The sequence below is a fragment of the Colius striatus genome, chromosome 3, assembly GCF_028858725.1.
Source record: "Colius striatus isolate bColStr4 chromosome 3, bColStr4.1.hap1, whole genome shotgun sequence".
Taxonomy (NCBI): domain Eukaryota; kingdom Metazoa; phylum Chordata; class Aves; order Coliiformes; family Coliidae; genus Colius; species Colius striatus.
The window spans coordinates 59525084-59546337 of record NC_084761.1 but is presented as its reverse complement, the minus strand read 5'-3'; the positions used below and the strand labels follow the sequence as shown (position 1 = coordinate 59546337).

At 35.6% G+C, this 21254-nt stretch overlaps 1 protein-coding gene across 2 annotated transcripts in view; it reads right to left on the bottom strand.

The window, feature by feature from the left end:
* GALNTL6 (polypeptide N-acetylgalactosaminyltransferase like 6) overlaps positions 1 to 21254 on the bottom strand; it is a 451530-nt gene that overhangs the window by 396220 nt on the left and 34056 nt on the right. Inside the window, exon 3 of one of the 2 annotated variants that reach the window (XM_061993492.1) lies at positions 4796 to 4831. The exons of the other annotated variant lie outside the window; for it this stretch is intronic. Coding sequence (XP_061849476.1) covers positions 4796 to 4831 — 36 coding nt within the window. The remainder of the gene's footprint in view (positions 1 to 4795; positions 4832 to 21254) is intronic. 2 annotated transcript variants of the gene reach the window in all.

Sequence of the window (21254 nt, the reverse complement as noted above, 5' to 3'; positions counted from 1 at the left end):
TAACTGTCTATGAAAGTCTTTCATTCACGAGAATCTCTGGGACAAATTCTGGCATACTTTGTCACAGATGATACATGATAGCAAAACATAAGTCTTAATTATAGAGGTCTGAACTCCAATCAAGGCAGTATTTACTGTAATTTTATAACAATAATAATAATAAAAGATCCTATTGCAATTAAACATTAAATTTAAAAGGAGTTTGCAACTAGTAGGCTGTTCTTTTATTCTACACTGCTTTATTCTAGATCAATTATATCAAGGCTGAAAATTATTTTTTTTAATATATCCTATAAGAGATGACAGAACTCTATTCAACAAAACCTTCTTGGTGGTGTGGTTTTTCTCCCTAAATAGTTTTCTCCTGGCACAAAAGACCGTAAACTCCTTTCAAAAGATCACTAGAAGTTAAAATATAAAACAAAGCAACAACTCCTCTCCTCCGTTATTTTCAAGAGGGAATTCATAGGTTTGACAGCTCAAAATGAGTACACTTCTTAACACTTCTTAAGCAGGTTATCAGAAACTTCTCCACAAAAAAAAAAAAAATGAAAGTGATGTGTAGATAGACTAGATGTCCCAAGTTTCCCTATTAAATGTGCCCCGTCTGTTTTGGGCATGGCTTCTTTTTACTAACCAGAAAAAAAAGTCACATGAGACTGGATGAAAGCAGAATTCTCCCTGCTTGCTGGAAGTTTAGCATTGAGCTATTGAAAGAAAACCCAAAACTTCAGGATGAAAACCTCTCTTTTAAGAAATGCAGATATTAATGCATTTTTAAATGATGAAATTCACTTGAATATGGAACATCAGTAAGGCAACATCAACACAAATTTGTACATGCTATGAATCTCATTTTATCTTGAGGATAAAATCTCAGGACCAGATAGTCTGAGTTCTGTTTATATTCCTGAGACTTTCAGTTTGGTGTCTCACAGGCAGTCAATAAAGAAAAAAAGATGAAGTGAAGACCTGGGTGGAATTGACATAAAACCCTAGTTCTGCAAGCTGTTATGAGCCACTGTCAGGACTCTGAGAACTCTGACTGAATGAACAAGCCAAGGAAACAAGGCTATTTCAGCAGCATGTAGACAAGCAATCTAGCACAGAAACAAAATTTTCTCTAATCCAATACTTTGCATTAATCTCTGGAGAAAGAACACTTGGACCGTGTGGGTAAAGGTACTTTCAACACACTGCTTGCCTCTTAAAGATTACTCAATGACACAGTCATACAGTCTCTAAAAAATGCCTGACAATCTACCACACAATTGCGCAGAGTTATGAGAAGAATTATATTAATTATGTTCATTTTGAATTCCTCAATTTTAATATAAGGTAAAATATTACTCCACATAGTAAAATATTACTCCACTATACATAGTTCTACACCACCAGTCATTTCAAACCACAAAAATAAAATAACTAAACATAAAATAAACAACTAAGATTTACCTCCTAGTATTTTATGAGATAAAAATTATTAAAACAAACTAAAACAAGTTAAAACTTATAACAAAAGGATTCATTCCTTGATTTTTTTTTAGTTAGGAAATAATATTACCATAATCCGTTTCATTTAAATGACTTGGAAAAAAATACAAATCCATGGAAATATGTCCAGCTCCTTTTCCCCTGTGAATTTGGTATACTTTTTATATCAATGGCAGAGTTCTCATTTTCAGCCTAAAGCAACTATTAACCTAAAAACAAATACTTCTAATTCTAAATCAAAATATAATTTCAAGGAAATAAATTCCACATTTAAGAAAGGAAAAACTCTTGATAGATTTATTTAGACCTTTTAAACAGAGTTACTGTCCAGCACTGCCTTAATTGATCAGGACACTAGTATGGTCTTGATGGAAATAATTCTTCAAATATTGAGTAAGGAAGAAGACCAAAGGAAAACAGCCAAATTTACTGAATGATAAGTGTAATAAATTAACACATTTAATCCACACACAGAGACACTACACAAAGGCAACTCAGATGCATATTCATATAAAAGGGCAAAAATGCTTGGTAGTGTTCAGAAAAGGCTAGATAAAGCAGCCAGGAGCTTGGCTTCTTCCTGGTGGCTTCAAAAGAGTTGACCTTATCTCAGTAGAGCTTCAAAAGGAAAAGCAATGAGATATATCTCCTTTGAAGCTACAAATCACATTAAAAAACCTGAGTCAGCATGGTGTTCCTCTGAATCCCCCCAAGCAGTTTGAAAGCTAGAAGGAAGGTCTTTATTCCTCTTTAGCCTCTTCCAATCAGATGAAATAAACTACCTGAAGTAACCCTGAAAAATCTAAAATGCTGATTTTTTCATCACATTCTTCTAGAGATGTAACAGTGTAACTGAAAAGACTTGGGAGTTCTGTTGAATGAGTCATGATCCCAGTTGGGAAGAGATCCTGATGTTTCAATCCTATGTTTCTTCATATTTTCCATTTGTGATTTAGAAAGGTGTGTTTTAAAATTAAGACAAAGAACTACTTTGGATGTCAGAAATGGCCACAATTTCTACCCTTTTCAGAAACAGAGTGATACAGTAGTTCAGCTCCAGGGAATACTGACTGAGGATACACAGCACAATCACAGATACACTAAGTCAAGCGCAAGGTACTTCCCTGCTCAATACCCTTCAGAGATGACACCTGTGGTGATTAGTTACCAGATGACTAATGAAATCATGTCAGTTGCACAATTTAAATTAAATTAACTGGAGTCTAACTTTAGAAAAAGATCAACTATTTATGAATGAATATCAGGTATTCCTATTTAGATTTATTGGTTCCACAATCAGTCTCGATTGAGCTTATAAATTGGAGGGAGAAAAAAAACAAACAAATCCCAATCTATTGCCCTCTTTACAGAATCACTATGGTTGGAATAGACTTCTAAGATCATCAAGTCCAACCACTAATCTAACAATGCCAAGCCCATCACTAAACTAAAACATATCTCTCAGCACTTTAGCTATGCATCTTTTGAATATGTCACCTCTCTGGGCAGCCCGTTCCAACGTTTAATAACCCTCTCAGTAGAAGAGTTCTTCCTAATGTCGAATCTAAATTTCCCTGGGTACAACTTGAGCCCATTTCCTTATCTCCTATCATTCATATGAAAGAGATCAACATCCACCACACTACAACTCCCATTCAGGTAGCTGCTGAGACTGATCATGTCTCCCCTCAGCCTCCTCTTCTCTAGGTTTCACATTTTCAGCTCCCTCAGCTGCTCCTCGTAAGACTTGTTCTCCACATCCTTCACCAGCTTCATTGCTCATCTCTGGACAAGCTCCAATACCTCAATGTCCTTCTTGTAGTGAAGAACTGGACACAGTATCAAGGTGCAGCCTCACCAGCTATAGCAGGACAATCACTTCCCTGGTGCTGCTGGCCACATTGTTTCTTACACAAAGCAATATGCCTTTGGCTTTTTTGGCCACCTGGGCACACTTATGGCTCATATTCAGCCAGCTGTCCATTAACATCCCCAGGTCCTTTGCTGCAGGACAGCTTTCCAGCCACTATGCCCCAAGCCTGTAGCATTGCATGCGATTGTTGTAGTCCAGTTGCAGGATCTGGCACTTGGCCTTGCTGAACCTCATACAGTTGGCCTCATCCCATCCATTAGGCCTGTCCAGGTCCCTATGAAGGGCCTCTCTGCGCTAAAGTAGGTCTACGCTCCCACTCAGCTTGGTGTCATCAGCAAATTTACTGAGGGTGCACTCATTCCCTTCATCCAGGTCATTCATAACGTTGGTAAACAAAACAGGCCCCAACACTGAGCCCTGGGGAACACCACTGGTGTTCCACTACAAACTGGATTAAACTCCATTCACTAGCACTCTCTGGGCCTGGCTACTTGTTTCTTTATCTTTTCTCTGATATCTGCATAGGCTCAACGAACTAGAGTATGTTTTCCTTCCAGTTTTTTTTACATCCCACCCTACAGGCAAATTATGATTTGTTTCACTGTTACGCTGATGATACAAAGCTGTAACACTCTCATGATCATTTCCTTTTAAATATATTCCTGGTTCTATAAAATTCAAATATCTGTGTTCATTAATTCTTTATCTATTAACACTTGCCTTACATTAAAAAAACTCCTATGCATAAATCTTTCAAAATACTGCTTTGTTATGCAAGCTACCTGGAAATAAAGTCAGACATAAATTTAGAGACAACGTGAGAAACATTTTCCTCTTGCGGGAAAAGTCTTATCACAAATATTCAGTATCTTGGATTGCCAATTAATCCTTGGAGTCATAAAGCAATCAATTCAAGTACATTTTGACATGAGTGAAGAGTGAAAAAGTTCAGATTTTTACTTGAAAGGAAACTTTGCAACATCTCACTTTTCTTTGATATTCTACAAATACCTGCTCATTTCTGCAACAAAACAGCATTTTGCACATAATAAAAAACACAGATGCAACAGCTTGAAGAGTTTGTAGTCAGAACTGTCATAGGCAGTACTCTTTCCCTTCAGAAATTTGTCCAGAGTAAAGAAGATAAAACCACAATTTATAGAAGCATAAGCACAGGACTAGTTATGTGTTAATAAGCCCAAACATACCCATGATGACTCTACTGTGCTGTAAAATTGACACCTATTTAGTGAATCCAGCAGTATCACAGCTCTTTATAGACTTTTCAGGCTCAACCTGCACACCCAGATCACACTGAATTAGCAACTATGTGTCAACATACTCACAATAAGCCAGAAGCACCAGACTCATCTTACAGACACTGCACTGATCAAAAATGTGACAATCCTATGCCATATTAATACATACGTGAAAGCCACTAGGCACAGATGGGATTAAAGCAGACTCACACTTCATCAGAGCAAATCTCCACCCTGTATGTGAAATCATTCAACAATAGAAGCTCCATCTCTCCTTGCTCCTCAGTTTTCATCTCACATTATTTCATTTAATTTTAAACTTCCTTTACAGTCTTGCATCAAGTACCAAATATAAGTATTGGTTGTATCTGCTGGCAAAACTCTTACAGAAGTCAGTGAGGTGAAATGAAGACTGTATCATGACTCTTAAAATTTAAATACATTCTTAAAAATATGAACTCATATTCTCACAGAATCAATAAGTCATCCGAAGGTATTTAATTAAGCAAATAGTGTATGACTAGAGACACTGTCTCTGCTGAAAACAAAAAGCTATAAAAACATACGTCAAAGCAGCAGACAACATTTAATTCTTTACAGACAAATACTGAGTTCATTCCCTCACTTTCAAAAGCTTCTAATAGCATCCTTGCTTGAAAATTGACAGTATGCAATAGCCCAGTCTGCTGTTAAAAAAAAAACCCTCATCATATGCAGCTATGCTCAAATCAGATAAGAAGATAATCATTCTTTCTCCTGTGTTGACACTCAAGTTCATTAGTCACAGACAGCTTTTAAGCAGTAAGTTTGCCATCCTTTGCTATCCTACATCCCAGGTAATCTGTCACTTGGAATCATAGAATCATAACAGGTGGAAAAGACCTTAAGATCATGAAGTCCAATCACTAACCTAATACTGCCAGACTCATCGCTAAACAAAATCATGTCCCTCAGTACTTCATCTATGCATCTTTTGAATATCTCTAGGGATGGCGACTCCATCACCTCCCTGGGCAGCCCATTCCAATGCTTAATAACCCTCTCAGTAAAAAAGTTCTTTGTAGCATCTAATCTAAACCTCCCTTGGAGCAACTTGAGCCTATTTCCTTACGTCCTATAATTCATTACTGGAGAGACGACACTGACCCCCACCTCACTACAACTCCCCTTCCAGGTAGTTGCAGAGAGAGTGATCACCTCTGGATTTTCTTTGTTTCAGAAGTCTGTGCTAAACTATATTCTTGTTGCTACTATGTTGCCAGACAACGTTATCCTCTATGACTTCATCAGAAACTTAGGCCTGAGAATCTTTTGTTTCAATTAATTTATCTTTGTTCTTTTTCCACTAGGCAATAGAACAGGTAAAAAGTATAGTCGTTATGAGCTAAAAGCAAGGAGCAATTTAGTACAAATCAACACTTAAATTATTTCAGGAGCTACACTCCTTGCAATAATCATAAAACATATTATAATAAAATGTTAAGTGTATCATATAATAAAATGTGTACTTACTGTAACTCATAAACTATCATTTTGATTATAATATCTTCTTATGCTAGGTATCTGTTATATCAAATTACCTTTTTATGAAAATATTATACTATCAAGTCTGTCGTTTGTGAGTAATACAGAGATTTGACAGATAAGGAAACAATTTACATCTACATATAGAAAAGTGTGTGAGCATTATACTTTATACCTAAACAGCATGCATACATTTGTATGTCTCGCATAATTATTTACATATATTCACATTACAAACAGCTAAAACAGCCCCTTTTTCTCACCCCATAATTATTACCACTGAAAATTAAGAGAACTGCACAGGAGTAACAAGCACCTGAACACAAAACAGAATACGCTTCTCTACTTCATGTCTGTCTAGTGAAGATTTTGCCACTTCAAGTACTGTCAGTTAAGACTGGACACAATATCCTATAACTGGAAATGAATGACAATATCGGCAATGTGCTCATTATATCCTGGCCATCATTTGGCAATACTGCTTCTTAAATAACAAACCTTGCATATTTGCATAAGCTATGAACCATACTGATCTTGTCCTAGTTGGCAGCAGTATGAAATCTCTATCAGTTATTTTTCTGCTTATCCAATATAAAACCAATTACAGACATTATAATCTCACTTCTCCATTATTTTCTCAAAAGTAAGTAAATCTGGAAACTCTCCAATTGTAACATTGCCCTGTTTGCAATATTCCTTTAAAATAATGGGACTAGGCCATACACAAGTTTAAGAGGAGACTAAAATAAACATATTAAAAGATGGAAGAACAGCTATTCTAAGTGGCATTTAAGGCTCCTATGAAATTTATTGCAAGATCCCATTGATTTGAGATAATTAAAAATGTAGGAAATAAATGGCTATAAAGAACCATTTTAGCAATAATTGGTAATCAACTGCTGGAATTAGTAATTTAAATTTTCACACTGTAAATTGCATTGTGCAATTGTGCATTGTGTAAATTCCAGTTATCTAATAGAGAATTGCAAGATCTTTCAGCATTCCTTATCAACCATTTATTAACAAAATCTGCAAAAAAAATTACTTCAGACTTAGTAAGTTATTAACATTTCAGATCTGCAAAGCTTTCATTATTTATGAGGTACTCAATCTTTCACTAAGTGTTAAGATAAATATAAATTTGCATTATTTATATAAAATATGGAAATTATATATTATTTTATAAATAAATAAGAATATTTAAAATGGTAAGCCCTATTGACTTACATAGTATCTTGTTTTCCATTGTTCAGATCCAATAGGACTTAGGTTCCCAAGTTGAATTTAAAGGATGTGGATCCTGTGTGTTTAAGTCACCTGTGAATGTGTGAAATACGTTTCTTACATTTAAGCACAAGTATCCTTTTTTAAACAAAACTTTCTCACATTCAAAAGCAATAGTTTAGTGCAACACTCTTAATTATAGTTTTCTAAGAAGTTAGGAAATACCAAATATTTTTACCACTGAAGGTACATAGAAAAATATGTGTATACATAGAATAGTGGGATTCATTAAATGTTTTCAAAAATTTTCCCCAAGTTGTGCATCTCCAGTCTACAGTTTAGAACTTGAAAGGTGCATGATGAATAATTTTAAAGCCTACATTAGAAAGGACTGTAAACATTTATACTTTATACATGTATCTGTCCTTGATACTTCAAGCTGATGCTCTTGATGCTTCAGACATTGTAGAAAGATGGGCGGTATGCATATGTATCAGTTTATTACAAAAAATGTTACAGTCCATTAAAGTTACCTAGTTATAAAAATGACGGGTCTAAAAAATGAGAAGATCAACTCTATGCTATGCTAAGAGAAGGGATGATTATCTTGAGATTAAAAGTTGCTTTAAAAGATACAGCTTATTCTATTTGAAGAGAGGATTTTAACTGCAGTACTGGGAACTCACTACTAATTAGATATTCTTTATCATAATTTTCCTACTAAATTGAATAAAAGATATGTATTAAGAAATTAGTCCAATATAATTTCAACTAACTGAACAAATGAAATAACTAAGCAATGGTTTAAAATGGTGCAGCAATGACTTCCAAAGTTTACTCTTGAACCCTATAAGGTTGTGATGGTACTTTCTTCTTGGAGGTCTGCTTTTTGCATTTTACATTTATACAACATAGTCATGAAACAAACATCTTTGATGACTTCAAATACTTCTCCACAAAAGGCTGCTACCTACAAAGTAAACAGCTGTGCACATCCATCTGGGTAACCACTAGCCATTTGGCATGCACACTTTAAGATCATACACATTTTAAGACCAGAGAAATCGGACTTATACTGAAAAATTACGAGAGGCTGGTTTTAGAGTTTTGAAATTTTACTAGGCAAATGTAGAACATATGGAGTTTCTTTAAAAAATATACTTAAGCTAGTTACACCTCTGGAGAAGATTTGCTTTTGTCTAAATGCCTTATGCCACCAACTACTTTGTCTGAGTAGATCAGATTTTACTGCTGTACTTCAGTACCAAAAAAACCTTCATGAGATTTTGCATAATCTCTTTTTTTTAAGTACATCTATACCAGAGAAGTTTTGTTATCCATCTATATTTTAATATAGGTAGAATGAGTGTAGACAGTGCCTCACTATGAAAAATTTATTTACATTATGCTTTCTTCTCTCTCCAGAAAATATGTCAATGACTATCTCCTTACTTTTTAGTTCATTTTTTGTCGGAATTCAGAAGTCCTCTTCTGTAGATGTCCAGTTTAGATAAGTATTTTTTTCAGAAAAAAACTCAGTCCTTCTGTTAAATATGTGATATGCAAACTCTCCCACACATTAATAACTTTATTCTTCTGGATATCTCCATTGACTTAAGTGAATAAGGCATATTAATGGTCACTTTAAATAGTTGAGTACATCGTTCAGTGTTGGCAGGGTAACTTCATTAAGATATAAAGACAGGAATTGCATTCATAGAAAATGCTCATTACATTCTGTGGCACTCAATAAAGGTTTCCATCCACTATCCATGCAATGGTGTTCCAACGACCTTGGAAAATATATGCAGGATATGCATCCTGCTATAAAATGACAGGTTATAGTCATGAATCTTCACATAGTTATTCAGTACTGTGTATGAAACTGCTTCCTTTTCTTAAGATCGGATGATGATGGTTATGTTTCTGGGGAAGACTTCAATCTTTCTTCTCACTCAGGTTTACACAGTATGGTCCTGAAATATCAGAGTTAGAGCTAAATGACCTGATGACTCCAAATGAAACCATCAAGCAGCCCTGTAGATGCACTGTCAAACCCAGAAGCAGAAACAGTAACCAGTTGCTGTTAAACATGATTACTGATGTGTAATCATCATTACTGACACCAGTTGCATTTAGTTACTTAGTCAGTATCAAGTATCTCTGACATTTTACAACTGTTGCTAAGGTAATTCATATCTTAATCAAGTATGTCATTGCCTTCAACTTGTTTCAAGTTGTGAGGCTCCCATGCTACAGATATGCCCTCATCAGCAGGCTAAAATGAAATCATCAGAGAAGGATTGTGGCATTTTACAAACAATATACAAAAGTTTTTGTTTTCATTGCAATATAAAGTCAAGTCAATCTTGGATCCTTCTCAGCTGTAGCAAGGGTGCAGTGCTCATCTCCACCAATGCTCTGATACGAGCTGCTTTCAGAATCCTATTTTTTTATCTTTTCTTAAACTTAAAATTTGTCAGGCCTTATTTTATCAAAAGTGACATGCTTTGAAATCACCTGGTTAAAATTCTGTTCTTAGGTTTTGAAATGCTTCATCAGCTTTGAATGCGAAACAGCTCTTGTTTCCAAATGGCACACAGGAACCCGTCCTATACTGGTGGACGTCACTGGGATTTGTTCAAGTGACTAAGTATGTCAATCCACAGAAGCTTATCATGAAAGAAAAATTGTAATGTTACCAGTACAAGTCTCTGCAGCTATTAAGACTAAGAAAAGTTAAAGATCTAGCATTAACAATTATGATGACACATAATAACTACTTTAAAACACTATATGTGACCAAGCTTCTTCAGGTGTCCCTCACTCCTGTAATAATTGTTCCAGCTACAGCTTCTGTTTTTCAAGTCCCTCTTTGAAGTATTCAGGAAAGAGCAGAGGCTTGTATTATAATGTGGTTGAAGACAAATTGCTGATGACTAGAAGATAAGCAGTATGTCACCCTTGTCAAAACTAATGTACAGAAAACAGATTTTTTAAAATATAAATGCAGTATTTAATTAAGAAATTGAGATAAGCCCAAAATGTGGAATGTACTTCAATACTGCTGAAGATCACAGTTCTGATAGGGTTGCATTAGCATGCGTCCTTAATGTATTCAGAGCATGCAAAACTTTCATACTTCTATGGGATATAGATTATGGTTTGTAGAGATCTTATTCCCCTCCTCTCACCCATGAAGGTTTTTGGGCTTTTTTTGTTTTTCTTTTTTAAAGACCTGTGGAATTGTCTCTCTGCTGGTTTTCTCTAAAAATCCATAAATGTTAGTCACTAGAAATAAGGAACCCAATTTTTATTGGCATTCCTATCCAGATCTGTCATTGACATGCAAGTCAATTTAGAAGTTTCAAGACATTTTTGGTAATGAACAGATCAAATTTAGGGACTGCAGTTTCAGAACTCTATTCCATTTACTATGAATATGTAAGATATTTTCTGGCTTTGCTTTTTATTTGTTTTCAAAATAAAAAAGCAGCATTCCATGGGTATCTCTAACTCAAACAATGTAGAGTTCATATTCTCACAGAACTGCTATGGTATTTGTACATAGAAAAAAAGAGTAGGCTTCTGTGCTTGTGCATGAATGAGCCTTCTAAAAGAGGTATAGAAAGCAGAGCCCATTTTGAACCAAAAATTGTATTTTCAAATTAAAATTGAAGTAACCTAAAGTTACTGAAGAGGCTCCAGTTAAGTATTTCCAGTTGTGGAGAGTGGGCAGGTGAGATAGTGGAGAAGAGGAAACTCACACTGCAAAAATACCTATTATGTGTTATCTTACAACCTTTCAATGTTTGTATCTTTGCTAATGATAGTTTCATTACACCAGGTGCCTGTCTCCCTCAGTCATTCTCTCTGAAAGCAGTTACATGACTATGAAAAGATCGAAAGAAAAGACGGAATGCTATGAACTGCACATATCTGCGGGGATGATATTCAAGATAAAACTGTTGAGGCATCCCAGCTGATATCTTCATAAAACCCATAACTAAACCCTTACTCATTGTCCCTAAGAGCAGCATATGCAGCCCCAATTAAAAGTCTTATATCCATGGCAATTCTAAGTTAAGACTTTTTTTAAAAATTCTTTCCCCTTCAGAACTCATTAATGCACTGCCGTTACTCATCTCCTGTGGATCATCTTTTATTATCACAGCATGTAAAATAACTGCCTTATCTGCAATGTCCTTTTTTTTCTTCTGACAATTTTTACATACTTCTACAGTTTACAAGATTTTATTATAAGTACTGCAGATTAATTTCTAAGTATAAAGAACATACTTACCTCCTTACTGAAGTTTCTACATAATCCAGATTACAAATTACAAGTGCATTATTTTGCTTGTTTCTTTCCTCTGTTTAGTATGAAACTTAATCCTTCTTAGGATAAGTTAAATCACTCTAAAGATTCCAAGGACTATACTGCTTAACCACTAACTATAAACATGACAAAACTGTTACAGGAGTTCTTCATATAAACACACAAAACTTTGTATTTATGCTGGACCTTCTATTTAGGTGCTTCCACCTGGTTTTGTTTGGGGTTTCTTTTTCCTATAGAAACAAAAATTTTTATAGAGGTAGTTCTCTTTTCAGCTTGGAAGGTCTGCATACTTCACGGACCTTTTTATGCTCTTACTTCCTTTACTTTGTTTTCTACATATAGCATCTTTTACAACGTAGCCTTGATACTTAATGTGAGAAAACACTTTCCCATAATTTGTGTGTTCAGTGTAGAGGGATTCACACAAAAGATTCCACTGCTACATTTACACACCCTCTAAGTCCAACCACTCTCCAGTACTTATGTCTTTGGAAGGCAGTAATCAGCATCACATATGTCACTTATTTGAATTGGAGGGAACAGAAAGAGAAGGACTTAAAACCACAGTTATTTTAATAAAGCATGTGAAAAATAATATTGCAACAGCTGATAAATCCTTAAAGATGCTGCTACTGAAAGGCCAAACACCAAAGAATTTCTTCTCCTAAGAAGACTCAGCATAAACTGTTCAGTGTCTCCTTAAACAGCTTCTGAAATCCTCTGGAGTTTTAAATAGAATGCTTTTGACATTATATAAACTGCACTAATAAACATTTTTGCTCATGAACAGGATACCAAACATCAATTATTGCAAACATTAATTTGAACACATACACACACATATACACAGACACCAAAGATTTGTGTTTTTTCTTTCACGTTTGGAGAATCTAAACAGCAATTTTTCCTGAGCTCGGCTACTATGATCAATTATTGAAGATTCTAAGTGAAGAGACTTTCTCAACACATTAGAATTAATCCTGAACTCAGTAAAATTACAAAAATTACTTTATATAACTTAAAAATCTTGTACAGGTGTTTTATATGTTTATATATGTTTATATATGTAATTTTGCATGCCTTTAGAATATTTTGTTAAAAAAAAAAAGAAAATCAATAGTACAAGATTAAGGCTTTCACATTTTTATAAATGTCTGGAACTACAACTCTGTAACCAAAGTACAAGTAGTAGATTACTGGAGTAAATTAAAACCTATGAATTGAAGATCAGTTAGTTTTATGACATCCTTCTCATTACCACTTATTTCTCTCTCTTAGCTAATATAAAATGCATTTATAAAGAAAATAATTACTAGACTTAGAAATATCAAACATTAATACCTATCACAGGCTTCCTACATAATAGATGTTTCTATTGTTTGGGTTTCAGTTTCACAACAGCTAGAACCATCCCTGACTCATTCTTCCATTCTTGCACTAAATATTACAGTCTTTTGGTTGGGATGTTGTGCTTAGTGTAGAACAATACATAGTATATAAATATAAAATCTACCACAGCTTTCTGGGGAAAGATAAAAGGAAAAAGGGAAACTGAGAAAGGGGATGAAAAAGGGAATGAAAGACTGCAGAAACTAATCTTAATATAAACTGGCAAATGCTCAAAGTACCACTCTGAGATTTCAGATACACTATTAGAATTTAAGAAAGCAATAAATATTCTACAATTAGCAAGAATGCCAGTTTAAAAAAAAAACCATGATTTTGATTGCTTACATAAGAAATGCAATTGTGAGCTTAAGTCTTGAAAATACACTGTACTGCTCTCTCATACAAGCAAAGGCTTTTTCCATATGTTATTATTTGTAGTTAGTTTCTAAGTAAAATGATTCCCTGAATGCACATTTGTATACTTTTGTATTTTGCTACAAAACCTGACTCTTATTTTACCCCACATCAGCCTGGGAGTTACCTCCTTCTGGCAAAATATCAAAGGCACAGGTTGCACATCCAATTGTTATTTAGCCCTGCAGTCATATAAAGTCCGATCCCTCCTCTATGGGCAAGAAAGCTTCCACTGACTTTGAATGGAACTAGACAGCTTCTACAAGAAGCAGGGAGATCAGCCTCAGAGAACCACGGGCAACAAGCATATGAGTTGGGCAGCATCCTTCACATGTAGCCTCCTAGCTGTGGCCTCCCAGCGGTGTCTGCCTGTTTTAGTCATCTTCTGTTCTAGATAATGTCAAATTGTTTTAAATTATGTTGTCTGCAGTACTTTTCTGAGCTGGATGGAAGCAGATGAAAAAAAAAGCTCACCCATTCAGGCACTCCTATCAGCGCCCAGACAGCAGACATTTTCCTTGGTCTCTGCTGTTGGTAGTTTCCACTTCGTGCCGAGTATCAATTGTTGGCTTTGAGAACCATTCTCCATTCTGCTTCAGTGATTAGATCAAATTTTTCTCAGGTGTATCTACCTTGTTGTCTGTTTTCACACTCAGCAACAATCCTGGTACTAGAACTAAGTGGCTTCTCAGGCCAGAGTAGCTCACATGCACACAGCTTGCAGAAGGACCTTCATGGCACAGTACTTGGCCCTTGTGAAGGCTGTGGAGCAACTTGTCAGTATATATATAACTCAATGCTGAAGCACGCCATAAGGGTATGCAGAGAAATTTTAGGACTAAAGATGCTTATTTGGATGAGGTTGAAAGCCCAGGATATAGAAACAAACTGGTGAATAAGAGAGTACAGAAGCACAATTTCATCCCACCCAATATCAATTTCTTAGTTAAACAATTTATCCCAAGATTTATTAAGCTTTTATTCCCTCCAAATTAGTGCTGTTATGCTGTTTCCAAGACCTACTAAAATACATATATTAATAATACAAAACCTTTCCTTCTTTTGTCTATCCCTGCATTGTAAAAAATTAAATGCCTTCAAACTCTCCATCATTAATCACATATGAAACAGCTTTAAAATATATAATTACATAAAGCAACAAGATATTCACAGTATGTGTTCTGCAAATGAAGTACCTATCTTATGTAAACAGTACTGCTTTGCAGTACTGTTCCTATAATTTAAGAATAATCTGGCAATTTTTAGAAAAGATTGTACATTCTAGTTTGCTTCAGCTGAGGTTAAGTGAAAATTATCAACATGTGATATATTCAACTAAAAATAAACTGTCTTGGAAATTATACCTGCTCTAACATATTTTGTAAAAAAAATATTATTAATTCTTAAATGCTTGCTTCCTCTGTTACCTTCCCAAATTGTTGGTGTGGAAGAAACGTATCACAGAAACTTGCCTCGATTTTTATTGTTTATAACAATACTTGTAACAGTGTAATTAGTGTATTTTACGTGTATTTTAAAATACTAAATAGAAACAAGTCAAGCAATCTTGAGATAAAATTGCTTTACCTTCCTTTTGCTTCCATTTTCTTTGCCCATTGTCCTGTGATGAAGGTGCTATAACCTCCTTTGTAGCAGAAAACTCAAAGGCACTGTGATTTTCTTTACATTCTTTGTCAGCCCCAGGCACCTTTGGCTTTCCATCAGTAATAAACATGTTTTTTTAGGAAAGATTCTTTCCTCTTATTGCCATATGACCTTTTTCCTGAAGTTTCCTGACCCATCATTTTTCCCTTCCTACTGCCTCTTTTATGTTTCTAATCTACTCTAAGTGCACCAGAAAAACAGTTTAAACTAAAAAAATAAATTGCAGTAGATAACCAGGTTATTTTGTATGTAAACATGTAAACCACAAACAGTCTGATGGAAAGTATGAAGATCAGTTCCAAGGAGTTAATTCCTACTAAATGCCACTCAGTTCTCAGATCATTAGAGAAAGGCAGAAATAAAGAGATGGAAACACCAGTTTGTGCCTCCAGCTAGTTACTTTACGCTAGATTCTCTTTTAATATTTTTTATCTTTTGGTTTTGTAATGATAGTATTAAAAGTAAGTCCATCAATATCTGTTTCCCTGTCTCACTCTCACACACATACACACACACACACACAAACACACACAGGATCAGTCCCTTCCCTCAGCATGTTTTGCCAGTGGCTCCTCTATTCAATATTTCAGACATGCTACAAGGTTTTCTTTTTCTCCCTATTTATTGCTACCGACGTTCTGCTTTTTCACACATTCCGGTATTAGCACTGTAAAGATATCATCAAGTATCTTGAGAAAACAATTTATATTCAAGTAATGTCCCTTATATAATCTAGTTTACATTGGATAATAACATAGACATATTTCATGCATAAATCAATAGAACAATACAATCACTTCACACAGACGTAAGGTGTCCGGTAATGCTGACCTATGACATGGGAAGAAATAAACAAGGACACAAGTCAAGATGACTACAAGTTACCAAGGAGAATACATAACCCTATACCATTGACTTAAGCCCAGAAAATCCAAAAGCCTGGATACCTTTCCAGTCACATATAAAGATCAGCAATATCAAACCTGGCTCCTGCGCTTCCAACAGTATTTCATAGCTTTTCAAAGGAAGACTTATCTACTTCTTCCTTAATAGAAAATACATCTACCTAATACCAAAATTGGTAAAGAACAGGCATTGGTACACCCAGTTTTTCAGTGTGAAGCTCAACATACATCTGGATTTACATCATTGCTTTAACTGATTCACCCAGAAAAAGGGGCATCATTTCATTTATGTTAAGTATTTTTTCGACATATTAGAACATCAACACACAGAGACGAATCCTATAAGAATTCAAAGGAGGGGGAGAAAACCAAACAAACAAAAAAAAAAAACCCAAGTTTTTTTGAAAAGTAACAACTTAAGGACAGTTACAAAATGTGCTGTAGATTAACGTTTCTCTTGTTGGGCTGGTCACAGAAGTATTTGCTGTGACTGAGTGCATAGCTCTCAATAAACACATATTAGTATATAATAAACAACTCATTTCAGTCTTACCACTGCTCTGCTCCCAAAGACAACTGAACCTCCAGCTCTGAAGTCAGTCCTGTTACTCGCTTCCTAACAGCATCAGTAGGAACACAAAGAAATTTCCTCAAGAAGGAAAATTTATATTATGATGCTTTCATTTCCAGCTTGGTGTGCTTCTGAATTAGACGACATCAAGGCACATCTCACCTTATGTATGCAAAGTACTCAGCCATGGGCCTGAGAAATCAGGAAATGAAGCTGCCACACCTGAGCTTTACCAAAAGATAATCTTGCCTTCTCGCTGACGTACTTTTTCTGGACTGAAAAAGGTTTGTCTTACAAGATCTTGTATAAGAAACCTCAGCTATGAATTTAGGACTGAATTAATATAATCTGGGTGAAAAAAATCTCATATAATTTGTTCCACACTTAGTCAATTTGTTTCAAGATCTTTGAGGACACTTAATTAGGGTCCTAAGGCCACAGCAAATTAATGAGAACAGTAGTAAACCCTCATGAAGAAAAAGTTCTCTGAGATACCATTGGGCACTAGATCTATCTGCTTATTATCTCTATTTTGTATAACGATAGCTGGCACTTGAGCCCAAGTTATAGTAATGCCAAATAACTTTGTGATATAATGGAATGCACTTTTTGCCAAAACTGACATCAGTTGTTTAGATTCTGATTTGAAAAATGGTGTGGAAAGTAGCTTTTGTAAACTGTAAAAAACCCTTAGTTCCCTGCAGACTCTTGAGAGGTTGTACCTTTAAAGTATGCAGGTCACAGCATGCCTTGCAGAGCTCATACTTGCTGGTTTATAGTTGATGTTCTGTATTTGTGTATGAATATCCACTGTGATATGTGCTTAGAATGTCAGATTAATGTCATCTTTTTAACTTCACTGCAATTGTTTGGATGAGATTGATTTGTTTTCAGTTTTTCATCAACTTTTTTGAAGAGGATCTAAAAGGAGCTGTGGAGAAAAATATCTGTACCACTGGGTATTTTCCCACCCTTCATGAAGTGAAATCAAGATTACAGGCATAAAAGCAAGAAATCAAATTATATACTTGTCTTGTTTTCAGGAAACTTACCTCATTATGACAGAATGTAATTCACACAGAAGACATAAGCCAAGACAATACAAAAGTACAAACCTCATTATATCCCACCTTAAAAGAGTTTCTACCCACAGACTTTTCAGTATCTCCTCTAGTAATGTCAATCAGGACATACCTTTCCAAATTTCATTATGCAACATTTTGGTTACTCAGAAAAGTACACTGCCACTGAATTATACACATTTCATGAGGTCTGCATTTTTTCTATTATCTGGAAAACCATTAAAATACACCAGTCATACCATCTTACCTAAGAAAAGTTTTATGTACTCATAATAATGCTATTATTTTTTACAGAAAGACATATTCCCTTGTATAAATACAAGACTACTGCTAAACCCACTACAAAGCCCCCCCACACACTTAACGTGCTACCTACATATATAATTCTTCCTCTCTACAGTATTATCTCTTTCCAAATGATAAATCTCTCGCAGTAAATATTTTAGAAAAGTGTGATTAGACCACAATATATTTTTCTCATGCATTTCCAACAAAAACTATTCATGGAACAAAGTGTTTTGCAGATTTTAAGGAGTGTGAAAGCTTGTGTTTTGTCAAAATAGGCAGCTAAACTGCAACGAAGAACTGAGCCATTAGTCAGTTAACTACTGAATGCCACACACTTGTACAAATGCTTTGCTGAAGATCTTGCGTCTTCAGCAACTATCTGATTGATAAGCAACATATCCATAAAATGGAGATAATTAATCAACAACCAAATTTGCCTTTTTTTTTTTTATTGAATTATATGAATCTCTCACAATCAGGAAAGTTCTTTCCCACAGCAGGGATGGTTATGCTTAACCACCTCTAGTGACTAAAACTATCAAGTCATCTCACAGACTGAAAGAACACTTCTTACACTGCCATGACACCAAGAAATTCATTCAGCTACTTCCAGTTATTGGAGTACAGCAAGTACAGATGGAACAAACTGGTAAATCTCCCTCCATCTCTGTTGGTACAGTTTCCCTAGAAACAGCTAACTATAGCTAATGAGAATGAGCAAGTCATTTAGCTCATCGTATGAGAACCTTTTCCTTTTTCCCCCCTCAATAAAGATCCCAACAGTGTTACAGTTTCACAGTTATTTTCTATAATGTTATTGTACTCATTGGAAAGAAGATAGGAAAAAATGGAAACATCCAAAACCACCAGTGAATGATACCTCAAAATACTAATGTAGTGAATATTTTATATTATTGATGATATTTAAGGCACTATGGGGTTTTTCTAAAATTCAATAGTGTTTCACCTAACTTAACTTTGGTGAGTTTCATTTAGCAGAATTTAACCTTACTTCCTCATGATTTTCATGTTCTGACAGTCCAAAGCTCTCAATTTTAGACACTAAGGAAAATATAACCAGATTAATCTACAACCTTTCTTGTCACAATAAGAAAAAAAGTTTTAAGGTATTAAACTAAATTTTATAAAAACAATGAGTTTCTCAACCATTGTGTCTGACCTGAGAATTTTTTCTCTCTAGAAAGTTTTGCAAATGTATTGCTTAACATTTTAGAAAACAAATAAAAAAACAAACAAAAAAGAAGCATCATTATTTCAGTACCAGCCAGGAACTATCTTTCAATCCTTGCTAACACATGGGAAATTAATTCATTCTTTACTGAATGTACTGTCTTACTCCACTGGGGCTGTTTGTCAGTTCCTCCAGAGTGACACTAAATCAAGTTGCAAAGCACTGTAATGTAAATCACAGTCTAATTTACTTGTCACTATGTTGTGACACTTGGTTAAAAATGCTTTTTAATTGCAAGGATAAATTACACATTAACAATTCTTAGTGGCAGTTTCAATACTACATCAGATTATTTCACTCTAGAGAAAGGAGCTGAACAACTATGCAACCATGAACTATGACAGAATATTTTAAAATCATCGGGTTGTTCAGATTGATGGTATTGGTAGTGTTGTAATGATTAGTTCTGTCCCCCACAAAAATAAGAGACATAATCAGTCTTTTATATTCAGTAACTCATAAAGAAAAAGTATTCTCTTTTCTTGAATCTTTCAGATCATTCCAGCATCTCACTTGTGAATTATTAGTCAGACTCCCTGAAGTAACATGAACCAGTTCTCCGTCACACTGAAAAACAGTGCCCCTCTCTCTTCTATAACCTAAGACAGGGAAATGATTGAAGATGTTTATTTTTTAAAAAAAGTTAGGTATTGAATAATTTTTAGTGATTTTGAGCATCTCCACCTCTGGGATAGCAGTTCTGTCTACACAAGGAAGTTTTTATCTGTTGGTAGCTGCGCTGGATCCAGCACCTCCTGCAGCTAGTAGTCAGCAAGCAAACACCAGTACTCAATTTGAGCTCATGGCCTACAGGTAAAGGCTCCATATTGCAATTACCAGTAGTAGACCAGAGCAAAGCACTTTACAGAATTTAAGTGTCAATCCCATGGGTGACCATTACATTGCATTTTGTATGTACTATTCTTTAATTACAAGTTTCGCACAGTTCACCATATGAATGTAGTATAGCAGCATACTAGTATACTACTATAGTATAGGTTGCTCTGACAGATGAAGCTATGGCAACACAACCTGCTACTTTGCAGTCCAGAGCTTGACGTAAACAGAAATCTGTCAACCACAACTCACAAAATATGAGCTGAAGTTATTGTGTCAGTAAAGTGCAACACCCATCTATTACAGAGATTATACCAACATGCACTATCAGTAATGAGAAACCTCAAGTTTGATGGTCTCAACCCTCACAGGCAAGGCACAGTCTCAAGAGAGCACCTCTGGGGACAAGCTAGAATCAAAAGGAAGATCATCTCCCTCCCACACTTGATATCTTGTCCTTTTATCAGAGATTTGATTTTGCAGCCAATGGCCACCCCTTGGCCTCCATCACCCACTGCAAGGTGCTTTCCAGATGCTTCTTTCCCAAGCCAGAGCAGCTGCCTCATACTGTTGCTTGGCTAATTTCCTTAAAACAAAGCCAGTCTTTTCACAGATATCCAGGCTGTGCTTTTCATTGCACATCAGAGGGAACTCTGCACCCTGTGCCGACGCTTCCAAGGCCTTTGCTGTTAGCCTTACCCTTAAGCCACACAACATCACCACAGCAGTCATCAGGTCGTCCTTGTTTGTACAGCAAGTCCTCATAATTAGTCATAGAATCATTAGATCATAGAATCATAGAATGATAGGGGTTGGAAGGAACCTTTAGAGATCATCTAGTCCAATTCCCCTGCAGGTCCACCTAGATCAGGTCACACAGGAATGCATCCAGGCGGGTCCTGAAGACCTCCAAGGAAGGAGATTCCACACTCTCCCTGGGCAGCCTGTGCCAGGGCTCCATCATCCTCACAGTGAAATAGTTTTTTCTTCTGTTTAAATGGAACTAAACTAAACAGCCCCAGTTCCCGCAGACTTTCCTCATAAGGAAGATGTCTAGTCCCCTGATCATCTTGGTGGCCCTGCTCTGGACCCTCTCCAGCACTTCCCTGAGCCTCTTGAGCTGAGGAGCCCAGAA